We start from the raw sequence: 14,193 nt of genomic DNA on the forward strand, positions 1-14,193 counted from the left end.
GTCTACCGCCGATTCTCAAGATGCCATTTTTGTCCAGGAATGGTTTGAATTGATAGAGTTTGCTCTCCTTTTCAACTTCCTGTTTCTTTGTAAGGTCATCAATTTCTCCATCGAATTCTGATAGCTGAACATCCTTGATGACGATAATTGTTTGCAGCTTTGATTTCTTCTGGTGTTAGGTAAGGTTTTCCTTTGTCACGTTTCTTCTTGGAATTCTCACGTTTCCTTTTAGCTTCTGCTCGAAGGTTACGGGTATAACGAAGAACCCAAGCCATGTAACGTACAATCTTGTTAAAGTTTGAGTAATCTGTGTAAGGTAACCAGGTTGAATTGTCCTGTCTAATCATTGAAATGAAGGTTTTTCTGATTTCGGTATCACCAGGGTCGATTTCTTCAATTTTCTTGTCCTTCCAAGTTGATTCGTCTGCCATTAAGAATGATGGTCCTTTGAGCCAACTTCGTTTTTTGTTTCCATGAAGTAGTTCTTCTACGCTGAAGACTCCTCTTGTGGTAATGTCACCAGGATTTTCTTCACCATTAACGTGATGCCATTGTGTAGGTTGTGTCACTTCTCGAATTTCTGAGACTCTGTTTGCTACGAAGGTCTTGAAACGATTCCTTTCATTTGTTATGTATTGGAGGGTCAGTGTCGAGTCACTCCAAAAATGACTGTCCTCGATTGGCAAGTCAATTTCTTTGATGATTAATCTGTATAATCGTACTGCAATTGTTGCTGCACTTAATTCCAATCTTGGTAGGGGAACTTGTTTTGTTGGTGCAACTCTTCCTTTGGCTGATACAAAGCTAACGTTGATCGGTTCTGTGGTTGTTCTGAGATAAGCAACTGCACCATAGGCGTTTTCTGATGCATCGCCAAAGATATGTAGTTGAATCTTGGATGATATTGGAATGTTGTAGCATCTCTCCAACTTGAACATGTCGATAGTGGATAGGCCAGATTGCCATTTGTTCCACTTTCTTTGAATTTCGTAGTTGACTGGTTCATCCCAATTTGTGCCATCTTTCCATACATCTTGTAGTATCATCTTTGCAGTAGTGGTGAAAGGTGAAAGAAACCCCAGTGGGTCATACAGTGAGCTAACAACGCTAAGGATTCCCCTCTTGGTTGAAGAAGCGTTCACAATGTTTGGCAGGAATGTTAGCACATCTTCTTTGGTATTCCAAGTGATGCCAAGTGCTTTAGTAGAATGATTTTGTCCATCTTCCATCTGAATGTTTACTGAAGGTGATATCAATTCTTCTGGTACATTCTTGAGTAGTTCTGGGTTGTTGCTAACGAATTTGGTTAAGCGATTTCCGCCCAGCTTTGTGACGTCGATAACTTCTTTGATAAGTTGTTGACCAGTTTCGATGTTTTCTGTAGATTTTAATAGGTCATCCACATAGAACGATCGTAAGATTGTTTCAATGGTGCTTGGGTCGAAGTCTCCTAAGTGATCCCTTGCACACCTTTTTAGAGCATAGTTGGCACACGTTGGTGAGCATGTTGCACCCATGATATGAACCAACATTTGGTAGGTGTCTGGTTGATCAGGTGAGTCAATATCTTCTTTCCAAAGGAACCTCAATGATTGTGTGTCCTCTTGGTTGACTTTCACTTGATTGAACATTCCTTCAATGTCTGCGGAAAATGCAAAGTGGTGTGTTCTGAATCTCATTAGTACTCCAAGCATATTGTTAAGCAGATCTGGTCCAGTGTATAGAGCATCGTTTAAGCTTGTTCCTTGAAACTTTGCAGCTGCATCAAACACAAGACGAATTTTGCCTGGTTTGTTTGGGTTGAAGACGCCATAATGCGGTAGATACCATGTTCTTGGGTGTACGGTAGCTGCCTCTTCTGACGTCATCTTTCTTGCATAACCAATCTCAAGATATTTGGTCATACTTTGGTCGTAAAGCTTTCGAAGGTTTGGTTCTCTTCTCAGCTTGTTTTGAAGTTGGTGGAATCTTTTCTCGGCCACAGTACGGTTGTTTGAAAGTGTTACATCTTTCTTCCAAAGCATTGGTACTTGATACTTTCCATCAGCGAGAACAGTTTCCGATTCCAGCTTTTTCGTGACACCGTTTATCCTCTATCGATAGGGCTTCGTCACGGTTCTGATGGGTTTGTAATAAAAGTCTTGATCCCATATTCTTTGTACACAGTGATGGAGATCAGCTTCTGGTTCGATAACAATTCTGTTCATTGATACCGTCTCTGGTTGTCCACTGGCACCGAAGAGGGTCCATCCAAAGATTGTTTTGATAGCCAGTGGTTCGGAATTTTCTCCTTCCTTGACTTCCAAGGGTATGTGGACGGATGGAACGTTTGCTCCTATGAGAATTCCAATTTCTTCATAAAGAGCATTGTGTAGTTTTATGCCTTTCTCCTCCTTCATCTTTTTCATCATTGTTGAAGGATATTGCTGCTTTGGCATGTGGAAGCTTGATTTTGGCACAATATAGCAGTGGTCAATGTTGACACCGATTCCATCGTCTCTGTTTTCGACACGCATTGACGTTTCTTTGACTTTAGTTTTTGTCCCAATGTCATTGATTGTTGTTATGGTGATCTTCTTGTCCTTTTTCTTCAGTTTGAGTTTCTTGGCAACGTCATCTCTGACCAAAGTGCTTTGACTACCTGTGTCCAAAAGTGCGTAGGTAGTGATAGATGAAGAATCCAGTCCTTGAAGCTTTACTGGAACGACCGATAGATACACTGTACCAGATGGTTCAACAACTTGAGTGTTTCCTGAGAATGATTCTTTTACATGTTCAGTGAAGTATTCATGTAGCGTGGTATGATGACGTTCATCGCAACCAGCGTTAAAACAATTGTTTTTCTTTGATTTGCATTTTGAAGTAAAGTGATCCTTCTTCAAGCAGTTGTAGCAAAGATTCAACTTCTTTGCCATTTCAAAGCGTTCTGGTTGATCCAGTGATACATATTTTGGACATTTGTGAATTTGATGCTCATCCTTGCATAAGTAGCATTTGTTGCTTGACTTGTTGTCTTTGAATTTTGTTTTTGTTCCTTGTTGCCCTGTTCCTTTTCCATCTCCAATTTTGCCAGACCAATTTGATCGATGGCCATTGTCATTTGATTGATTTTGCTTCCCTTGTCCTTGTCCATTTCTTGAATCTCTTTGATCTTTATGGTCCCTGTGATCCTTTCTATCGTCATTCTTTCTTGGTAGATAAGAGTCTTTGGATGCAAGAATCCTTTCTTGAAGCCAGGCTTCCAAGTGGGTGAGATTCGGTTCACAGGATCTTCTCAGGGTAAGACAATAATCAGCCCATTTATGTAGCAGGTACTGCGGAAGTTTGGTGCAGGCTTGTCGGAGTATGTCTGTGCTGTATAGGTCGGAAACATAGTTTAGTTTTCGTAGCGTCACCAAGCAATCACTTAGTGTGTAGTAGAACTCGGTGAGCGAAGTTTGATCTCTGTTGCCAATTGGTTTATAGTCGACAATCTTTGTGATGACGGACTCTGCAATTCTTGATCGTTGACCAAACATGTACTTTATTCTTCTGAGTGCAAGGACGTAGCCTTCATGGTCATTTCTGAAGCCTTGGATCGACCTCTTGACTTCCCCTCGTACAGCTTGATGTAGATAGATAGATGCATTTCTGAAGCGTGGTCAAATATCCTTGGTTGTGGACAAGATCTCTAAAACTGGTTATGAATTCTACGTAGCTTGATGGAGTGCCATCAAACCATGGTATTCTGATCCTTGGTAGACCTTGCTGTACAAACCATGTGGCGAGTGCATCTTCCATTTTATTACCAGCCAGTTGACCATCGACCTTGTTAGAGTTGATTGGTATAGATGAGTGATCTGTAGTTGTTTGATTCTTCGGTACTGCATCCTTTGGCGCATGTTCTTTTGGGGTGCTGATAATCTGAAAAGGTGATGGATCCACTCTGCTACGTTGTGGTTGAACATACGTCGATTTGTCGAATGCATTGGAAAATGTTGTGCAAGTAGGAGCTATGGTAGTCACGAATGGATTAACCATAGTTGTTAGTGGCAATGTTGGATTGGGTTGAAATCCAGGTGCAGATACGTTTAGTGTGCTTGCCGGTTGTGTTGTGATTGGAGCCAAATTTTCAAGCTCCTTGGTGATTTCCTTTTGTGCTTCGTCCATTCGGAGGAATTTCCCAAGTAGCCAATCTGATCCACCAGCTTCCGAAGGGGATTATCTTTTAGCAGTTCAAGATAATCATCGATCTTTGATTTGATGTTGTCGGTTTGAAACTTCATGTCATCCATCCATCCTTCTGTATCATCACCAAGATCTTCAAGTTTTTGGTTGATGACGTGAGCTTCTTCCAAAACAATAATCATCGAGTCGTACAATGAGCGAATTCTGGTACGACTGCCATTCATCTTCATGATTTCCTCAATCAAGTTGATTCGTTTGGTTATTGAGCCTTTCTTTCCTCCTCGTTTTCTGCGAAGACTCGATATCTTCAGATCCACAGACATCTGGTCTCCAGTTTCACTAGTGACAGACATCGTTTGGTGGTTGAATGTGAGCAGTTGATTTTGTCAGCGACGATCGAAGTTGAAAATGTGAATGGAGCCTGACCAACAAGCTCTCTGTTGATGTGTTGACTTGACAGCTAGAGTCGAAGCAGTTGTACCGACGTGCAAGCAGCGGTCTGTACCAAGGTAACGTTAGCTTGACTCGAACTGAAAACACCAGATTGTTTCCAGTTGTTGACTTGACAGCTCGAAGTTGAGGTGTGAATAGAGCCTAACCAACAAGCTCTCTGTTGATGTGTTGACTTGACAGCTAGAGTCGAAGCAGTTGTACCGACGTGCAAGCAGCGGTCTGTACCAAGGTAACGTTAGCTTGACTCGAACTGAAAACACCAGATTGTTTCCAGTTTGTTGACTTGACAGCTCGAAGTTGAGGGTGTGAATAGAGCCTAACCAACAAGCTCTCTGGTGAGGTTGACGACGTGACGTTTGATAGACAGCGTCGAAGCAGTAGAGTTGACGACGTGACGTGTGACAGACAGCGTCGAAGCAGTTGAGTTGACGACGTGACGTGTGACAGACAGCGTCGAAGCAGTTGAGTTGACGACGTGACGTTTGACAGACAGCGTCGAAGCAGTTGAGTTGGACACTTCACAAAACAAAGTTGAAAGTGTGAAAAGAGCCTTACCAATGAAGCTCAGTTGAGTTGACGACGTGACGTGTGACAGACAGCGTCGAAGCAGTAGAGTTGACGACGTGACGTTTGACAGACAGCGTCGAAGAAGCAGTTGAGTTGGACACTTCACAAAACAAAGTTGAAAGTGTGAACAGAGCCTTACCAACGAAGCTCAGTTGAGGTTGACGACGTGACGTTTGATAGACAGCGTCGAAGCAGTTGAGTTGACGACGTGACTTTTGATAGACAGCGTCGAAGCAGTAGAGTTGACGACGTGACTTTTGATAGACAGCGTCGAAGCAGTTGAGTTGAACACTTCACAAAGTAAGTTGAAAGTGTGAACAGAGCCTTACCAATGAAGCTCAGTTGAGGTTGACGACGTGACGTTTGACAGACAGCGTCGAAGCAGTAGAGTTAGCGACGTGACCTTTGACAGACAGCGTCGAAGCAGTTGAGTTGACGACGTGACGTTTGACAGACAGCGTCGAAGCAGTTGAGTTGGACACTTCACAAAACAAAGTTGAAAGTGTGAAAAGAGCCTTACCAATGAAGCTCAGTTGAGGTTGACGACGTGACGTTTGATAGACAGCGTCGAAGCAGAGTTGAGTTTGACGACGTGACGTTTTGACGACAGACAGCGTCGAAAGCACTTGAGTTGAACACTTCACAAAACAAGTTGAAAGTGTGAACAGAGCCTTACCAACGAAGCTCAGTTGAGGTTGACGACGTGATGTTTGATAGACAGCGTCGAAGCAGTTGAGTTGACGACGTGACGTTTGATAGACAGCGTCGAAGCAGATGAGTTGAACACTTCACAAAACAAAATTGAAAGTGTGAAAAGAGCCTTACCAATGAAGCTCAGTTGAGGTTGACGACGTGACGTTTGATAGACAGCGTCGAAGCAGTTGAGTTGACGACGTGACGTTTGACAGACAGCGTCGAAGCAGTTGAGTTGAACACTTCACAAAACAAGTTGAAAGTGTGAACAGAGCCTTACCAACGAAGCTCAGTTGAGGTTGACGACGTGATGTTTGATAGACAGCGTCGAAGCAGTTGAGTTGAACACTTCACAAAACAAAGTTGAAAGTGTGAACAGAGCCTTACCAACAAAGCTCAGTTGAGTCGACGACGTGACGTTTGATAGACAGCGTCGAAGTAGTTGAGTTTTTGCAGTTGGAGTCGAAGCAGTTGTACCGACGTGCAAGCAGCGGTCTGTACCAAGGTAGCGTGCGTGGCTTGACTCAAAATGAAAAACACCAGGTTGTCCTCAGTCGCAAAAAACTTGAAGTAGACTTCAAAGAAATTTGGATGTAGATAGAGTCTTACTGTTGCAATCGAAGTCTTTGCAGATAGAGTCGAAGCAGTTGTACCGACGTGCAAGCAGCGGTCTGTACCAAGGTAGCGTGGCTTGACTCGAACTGGAAACACCAGGTTGTCCTCAGTCGCAAAACTTGAAGCAGACTTCAAAGGAATTTGGATGTAGATAGAGTCTTACTGTTGCAATCGAAGTCTTTGCAGATAGAATCAAAGCAGTTGTACCGACGTGCAAGCAGCGGTCTGTACCAAGGTAGCGTGGCTTGACTCAAATCCAACCAATCTCCGTTGACCAAACCCCCCAGCAATCACCTCAATCCGCCAGCCAGCAATCCCCTCGATCCACCAGCCAGCAATCTCCGTTGATCCAAACACCAGATATCACCGTTGATCCAACAACCAGATCTCCTTATTGATCCAAACCAAGAGTCGAAGCAGTTGTCCCGACGTGCAAGCAGCGGTCTGGACCAAGGTAACGTGGCTTGACTCGAACCAACCAAGAATAAGAAAATATGATCTTACTCTTTAACAAGAAAGCAGCATTCTTCTTTCATCATTATGCAGCTACTAATTTTGAAATCTTTATGTAGAGAATGAGTGTTGTGAGGTTGTTCAATGATTTGATATAAGTTTCTTCTGTTAAAAAACCATTTCAAAATGTGGCGTGAGCTACCCTCACAACCTTCTCTGATTAAATGAAAATTTCCACAGCTTTTATAGCATATCAACATGTCAAAATATCTAACAATGTCATTAGGGAATACAATCATACAAAAGAAATAAGAGGGATTTCTAGATAAGCTAGAAATCCCTAATGACTAGATAAATTACAAACAAATTCTTGTAAGTCATTTGGGAATTAATACGTGTATCAAATAAACTATTCATTTTAAATGTAAACAAAATTCCGCATGCCATTTGGGAAATGACGTCAGTTCAGCAGCAATTAAACACAAAGAAAAGCTCCTTTGGTGGAGCGTGCGTCGAAGTCAGTAATAACACAAGATGTTTTACAATACTTGCAGTTAGTCACACTCAGACTCAGCTATAGAAAATCTAGATTACGATAATGACAGCAGCAGTCATAGAAACAGTCATGGGTAGAGAAGTCCTACTACAAGCTCAACCCCCTCTTAAAAATTTAAATTCTTCAACTCCCCTTATTTTATTTAACACCCTTTATTCCATGGTTTAATTTAAACCATAGATTGAAACCCCAAATTTGGACATCACATGAAAGATGACATCGGAAAAGTATAATGATGTTAAAGTTTTCTTGTAAACGTAATGTCGAAGTTTACTGAGAGCCCAATAGGCTTGTTTCAATTTGTTACATACAAAATCAACGTGATGTTTTCAGTTCAGATGCTTGTCAATATACACACCAAGATATTTCACAACTTTGCTTGACCTAAGCCGATGACCATTGATTTTAATTCTTAAATCGTATTTGATTTTCTTTCTGACTGGACGGAAGATCATAAGCTCAGTCTTGCTGGTGTTCAATGATATTTTGTTTGCCTTTAGCCAATTCATAATTAGTGTTTTAGATCAATATTGGCTCGTTAAGAAATATTATTTCACAATAGAGTCTTCTGCGAAATCAAGTCCCATTTTTACTTTCCATGAAAATTAATCCCATTAAAGTATCACCTTTTAAATTCAGTAAAATTTTCAAGCCCCCCTTTTTTCAGGGTACAAGTTACAAATCCCAATGGTTGATTTAAATTTTTCACCTATATGTTTTTGTTTTCCTTCTTGTTTGTTTCCCTTTGTGATTATCAGTTAGGTCCTTTCATTCTTTTGAAATCAATATTCACTTTTGAAAATTCCAAAAAAATATTAATACAGGGTATCAAAAGGTACCAACAAAAGTCTACTTTCAACTTTAAACTTTTTCTGAAAATTTTAATATTTACTGTTGTTTTTGCAGAGTAAAATGCTTGAAAATAAAGAAAAAGGAGAAAGTAAAAACACTTTACAAACAAATACAACAATAAAACATGACACAAAAGGTTGGCACGAGTTTGCTGCTGGCGGCTGTGCTGCTGTGGTTAATATAATGGTGACATTCCCTGTATATAAGACAATGTTACGTCAACAAATTGATGGGATAACGATGCTCAAAGCAGTTACTCAAATCAAGCATGAAGGACTTTTCAAATTATATCGTGGAGTTGGACCTCCTTTAATGCAAAAAGGTATCAGTTGTTCCATCATGTTCGGGTCTTATCATTCCATACAAAAAAAATTGGTTGAAACATATCCGAGGACGAATGAAACTTTCTTGAAAATAGTTGCAGCAATGACGGCTGGTAGTTTTGAGTCCTTGATGACTCCTTTTGAACGTGTACAAACCTTACTTGCCATTTCTGAACATAAAGATTACGTCAAAGTTCATAACACAGTACATGCTTTCTTGAAAATAAAGAAACATCATAATTTTAAAGAATATTATCGTGGATTTACTGCTATTTTGCTTAGGAATGGTCCGAGCACTGCTTTGTTTTTCTTATTGAGAGAACCTATAAAAGACTTGCTACCTACGGCGGAATCAGGATTGACTAATGTTGCTGAGGATTTTGTTAGTGGAGCAGTGCTTGGTGCATCTATCAGCACTTTAGCCTATCCATTAAACGTTGTAAAGTCAAACATGCAGAAGAGGCTGGGTGAGGAATACAGAGGCATAATGTACACTTTTCGTGAAGTTTATAATCAACGTGAAAGAAGTATTCGGAGAATTTATTTTGGTGTGAGCTTAAATTTTTCGAGAGCTTTGATTTCATGGGGAATTATCAATGCAACTTATGAAATTTTCATTAAATTCTTAAATGAGGTGGATCCTTAATCGAGATGTTCCTTTGAGCTTGTTGTTGGTGGATTCGTGAGTTATGTTTTTCATTATTATGAAAACTAGACGTTTCGAATTTCAAAAAACTTACTAGACCATGCTGTACAGATTTACTATCAATTTTAGAAATGTTTTAAATGAATTTATTTAGATGATTATTTTTCTGATATTATAGATATTTTTATCTTAACAACATTGTTAATTCTTTTTATTTACAATGATCGCGAAAGGTGTAGTAAAAGCAAGTTTATGTGTGTTTTTCTGCGATGAAGATGGTTAGCTTTCAATTTATCTAGATCCTGACTGACTGAGGTCGGCGGTAAATCAGCACGTTTACCGTCCTCGATTTTGTGGGTCAAAACAGCGATATATTCCAAATCGCTACAGTCAACATTTAATGATGACCAATACACGAGAAGAGATCGCCCTGCCAAGTCTTTGTTGGATCAAGTTGTTGGTCATAAAATGATTTCTATTAGTCAATTTTGTTCTCTTGCCTTAAGCAAGAAGTAATGATGTGAATTTGAATTTAATTAGTTCGACATGGGAAAATACCTCTAAGTGAATAGGCCTCACGGTGAGATACTTTCCCATGTCCAACCATGTCCAGTAATGGGCTGTTGTAGAATTTTATTATTATTATTATTATTATTAACCTGTCGTCCTGAAAAGCACGGATACATAAACTCGCTTATAGTTTATGCGACGGAAGGTACTTTTTAAGTTGACTCGAACCCAACTATCTATGACTAAGGTTTGTAAATACCTCCGGAAAGTTACTAGTGAAATCCCTCAATTTAATATTCTTGAACATTCATAAAAATAGTGTCTGTCTTGTCTGTTTTTGGAAAATAATTAGATCAAACAAGAATTGTATCTTAATCTCGTAAAAGATCTTGTCTCAACTTTGAAAAGAGGAAGTTTAACAGTTTCAGAATCAAAATTCACAGGCGAAAGAACTTTGTAGAGATTGGTTTCTGGTTCAATGCTAAAACTACACCTTTCTGCTAAAGTATCATTTTAGAAATGGTTGGTTTAGAGAATACGTAAGACAACGTTCACCTCAAAGGGAGAACTTTTGGCGGAACAGGGTGGAAATTTAATTTGGTAGATGGTTGAAAAGGATTTTTCAGAGGAAATTTAATTTGGCAGATATTTTGCAAAAATGCTACTAAAAGAGCATGTTAAGCATGTTTTAGGCCTAAAATAGCAAAAATTTTGGGGAATGAATAAAATAATTTAAAATTGGCTTGAATTTAATCCTGCCAAATCCGCCACCAAATTTTCTCTTCACTAAAAATTCTTCCTTTAGGTCACCTTTAGTGAAATGTTTTGGATATGGAACATTCCGAACGGGTATGTCCACAATTTTGACTGAAGCTTCGAGTTCGATCTACTTTGTAGACGGCAGAATCTTTTGCAGGGTTGCAAAATCGCGAAATTTCGCGAATTTTACTTTTGGAACAAATTCAGCGGATATAACTTATAGCGAATTTTAGAATGTTATTTCATTTTGTGGGCAAAAAAGCGATAAAAATGCACAAAAACTGAAAACTGAGTATAAAATGGCAAAAACAGTGTACTTTTCGCCAAAAAAACTTTACTTTGCAGAAACTTTCGCGAAAAAGGGCGTAAATCGCGAAAATTGCGAAAGTTTCTGCCCTTAAAGTATCTATCATTTTGAAAGTTAGCTCTAACTAGACGTCTCTATTCAGAATAAAGAGAAAAAAAAATTTGTCAGTCAAAGAAAAATATTTGCCACCCTTTTAAAGTCACCTTACATCATTGCTCAACTTTTAATAAAGTATTATTGAAAATCACCAGTTTATATTTTTATACAAAGTTTATTTGATGTTTATAATGAAGTATAGATTATGAACCCGGCGCACTCAATATAAAATTTTCAGTTTACAATAAGAAACTATTCTACTACTGTACTTAATTGAATAATTTTTTGTATAAGTGTATAGATAATTCTACTCTAAAGAAATAAATAATTACCAAGATTTTATTACTGTAAAAACATACATGATGTTTTTCTTTCATAAGAATGTCAAAAATCTTTGCAGCCTTCTGATATTCCGAATTTTAAGCCTCAAAAGATCTTCTTTAAAAATGTGTTCTTATTGTTAGCATTTCGTAAGTGCATTTGTCTTATTTCCTAAGAAATTGTTTGTTTCGTGTCCTTAAAACTTTCTTAGAACGTTCTTAAATAGCCCAAAAGTTTAAGATCAAGTTACAGAGAGCTTTTTTTGCAGGAGAAAAATTCACCTCTGTCTACTTTGATATAATTTCCCGGGAGAGGCACACGATTCAAAAACGACCATACGTGCGGCCCAAAATTTAGGCCTTTGGAATCGGACCCTTACAGTGCAGAGAAAACTTAGCTAAATTTGAGTAAATTTGGGTGGAAAATCGACTCTTACGCATCTTTTTGGAATTTTTTTTACCTTTTCAGAGCAAAATATGGTCTTATTTTACAAATTTTACACCCATTGAGTGCATTTTTCTCATCTTTGCTCATTTCGACCCTTTTGGAAGTTTGTAATAAGGACCCTTAAGGGCCAGTGGTGCCCCCCCCCTCGGGTATAATTAGGCAACTAAAATTGGAAAAATACACCAAGTGAAGAAAATTGTTTTTTACTGGTATCAGTACTCTGTAACTAACTCACTTACTAGTTTAAATTATCGTTAAGCAATAAATGTTGACTATTTACAGACAATAAATGAACATTTTTGACCAATTTCTGAAAACACTCCTGTCTGCTGACAGCCCCGGTGAAACTTTTTAGCTCGGGATAAAATTCCTATTGAAATCCCAATGGGGATAGAATTTATATTGTTCAAAGGTCAAAAAATATAGTGAGGATGGTTTTGTAGTGCAATTTCTAAACATTGAATTTCGAATGGGGATAAAATTAAAGTCAATTTTCCAGTAGAGCTGAAATTCCGGGGTATTTTTGCACCGGGGACAAAATTTTTGCCAAATTTTCTCCGCTCCCAGCGGGTCTGTGACACAGGAATGCCTGAAGTGTGAAGTGAAAACAAGTTTTCATACTTCACTTTTGAATCAAACGAATCAAATTTCATAAATGACCAATAAAATAAAATATAATCGTTCTTCTTCCTTCGTATAGTTCAAGAGAATCAAATTCAACAAAAAAAGAAGCACTTTTTCTCATTACGACCCTTACACCTTTGGGAGGCAGAAAAGGCCCGGGGGGCTCCTAAGCAAGAAATGCAGGGTGCCGGTGGTATCGTGGTATGTACCCTGGAAGTGGCTATAAGAGTTTCAAGATCCAGAAATTTAGTAAAATTTCAGCAGATCGAAAATTTGAAAATTGGTCCAATTAAATTAGTCTCAATAATATACTTAAGGGTCGTAAAATCCATTATTTTGCCCAACCGACGGGGATGTGCCGCCTTGGATTGAGCCCACCCACGGGAGTTGGGCGTAAAATTATCGGACGAATAATTAGTTTACATCATAACCAAAAAACTGAGCTCAGTTTCTCTCCCTGATAAAAATACTTTTCACTTTCGGCTTCTTACAAAGATGAAGGAATATGAAGGAAAAACTGGATTGGCAAAGGAGCAGTAACCACACCACCACGACCTGCCTGTAGAGGTATAAATTCTCTAACAAAATTTTTCTTTTATTTCGGTTATTTGACTTTGTCTCTTGTTTTTTTATCCAAATATTGAAATATTTTGACTTATATAGAATCATTGTTCCATGGCATTTTTGCTAGGTTTTCGAAGAAAAAGTATTCTGAAAATTCTACACAAAATATAATATTAATAATAAGCCAGATGTCCAGATGGTGCCAATCGTAGCAGCTACCAATCGAACTGTTCGATTATCGAACTAATCAAACTTAATCAGTATCGAACGAACACATATCGAACTGGAAAAATTTTGTAAAGTTCGATGACTGTTCGATTATACGATTATAGTTCGATCGCAGTTTGATTAAAGATTGATGAAGTTCGATTGGTTCAATTAAATCGATTTAAACCTTGGCCTTGCCGCCCAATTTTTTATTTATATTCCAAGGGCGTAGCTATTGGCGGCCGCCCTCGCGGACCATCCTATTATATCTCTCCAATCAGATGGGACAAGCTGGAGCTTTTTACAAAGCTCTTTGGTCGTTAATTTGTAAAAAAAAAGATTTTAATATCTAAAAGGACCCTGCCGACGCACCGGACTGTCCGGTGTATTTGTCCGGTGGCAAGAAGTATCCTTTCACTACACCGGACGCAATAAGTCTGGTGTCAGTCCGGTGTTACATGGTATAGGGTGCCGTGGTATAGTGGTAGTAGACCTTGGCTTCTGTGCAGGGGCCAGGGTTCGATTCCCACTCACGGCAGTTCACTTGGCAAGTGAACGTTCTTTCGCCCGGGTCAACCCATGCCATGTGAGGGGAATTGGGTAGTCAGTTCAAGGTGCTGACGGGACGCCCATTATTAAGCGTCTATAGTTGCGAGAATAGGCCTCTAACAGTGTAGACCTAACTCTTCACACAAAAATTACGGGAAACGCATGTTTGGACTTTGTATCCTATGCTGCACTCAAGCACTTAAGCCAAAGTCCCGCAAAGGCGGGACAAAAATCAGTTTTTTGAAGTTTGCAAGATCTTTTAAATTCAGTATGTGAATAGAGCAGTAAAAAATACAACTTTTCTATTTTTACTTTTTTTTGCAAAAGTTCTAGGAATGAAAATAAAGGGATAATGATAATTGAATACTATCCATTGATGACCTGCGGCACTATCGTAAAGCTAGAAACGCTTCGCGTACTCTTTGCTTGAGAAAATGATTGACAGATTGAAGTTTTTCACCCGCGCAGGAGTTCGCTAAGCGTT

The 14,193-nt window shown here is 39.1% G+C and overlaps 3 protein-coding genes across 3 annotated transcripts; 1 reads left to right on the plus strand and 2 right to left on the minus strand.

The window, feature by feature from the left end:
• Nucleotides 1-98: 98 nt before the first annotated feature.
• On the minus strand, nucleotides 99-2,024 carry LOC136806600 (uncharacterized). Its single transcript, XM_067063193.1, has one exon. The coding sequence runs from the start codon at nucleotides 2,022-2,024 to the stop codon at nucleotides 99-101; it is 1,926 nt and encodes a 641-aa protein (XP_066919294.1).
• A 69-nt stretch (nucleotides 2,025-2,093) lies between these two features.
• On the minus strand, nucleotides 2,094-3,518 carry LOC136806601 (uncharacterized). Its single transcript, XM_067063194.1, has one exon. It carries the CDS (start codon nucleotides 3,516-3,518, stop codon nucleotides 2,094-2,096), a length of 1,425 nt encoding a protein of 474 aa, XP_066919295.1.
• Nucleotides 3,519-8,388: 4,870 nt separating this feature from the next.
• LOC136806565 (mitochondrial nicotinamide adenine dinucleotide transporter SLC25A52-like) lies at nucleotides 8,389-10,481 on the plus strand. Its single transcript, XM_067063153.1, has one exon. It carries the CDS (start codon nucleotides 8,417-8,419, stop codon nucleotides 9,323-9,325), a length of 909 nt encoding a protein of 302 aa, XP_066919254.1. The 5' UTR covers nucleotides 8,389-8,416; the 3' UTR covers nucleotides 9,326-10,481.
• The last annotated feature ends 3,712 nt before the right edge of the window (nucleotides 10,482-14,193 follow it).

Source organism: Clytia hemisphaerica, unplaced genomic scaffold (genome assembly GCF_902728285.1).
Source record: "Clytia hemisphaerica strain Z4C2 unplaced genomic scaffold, Clytia hemisphaerica genome assembly, whole genome shotgun sequence".
Classification (NCBI taxonomy): Eukaryota; Metazoa; Cnidaria; class Hydrozoa; order Leptothecata; family Clytiidae; genus Clytia; species Clytia hemisphaerica.

What these genes read in the sequence shown, in the direction of transcription:
- LOC136806601 (XM_067063194.1), bottom strand. Translation starts at nt 3,518, where the DNA reads ATGTTTGGTCAACGATCAAGAATTGCAGAGTCCGTCATCACAAAGATT.
- LOC136806565 (XM_067063153.1), top strand. Translation starts at nt 8,417, where the DNA reads ATGCTTGAAAATAAAGAAAAAGGAGAAAGTAAAAACACTTTACAAACA.
- LOC136806600 (XM_067063193.1), bottom strand. Translation starts at nt 2,024, where the DNA reads ATGCTTTGGAAGAAAGATGTAACACTTTCAAACAACCGTACTGTGGCC.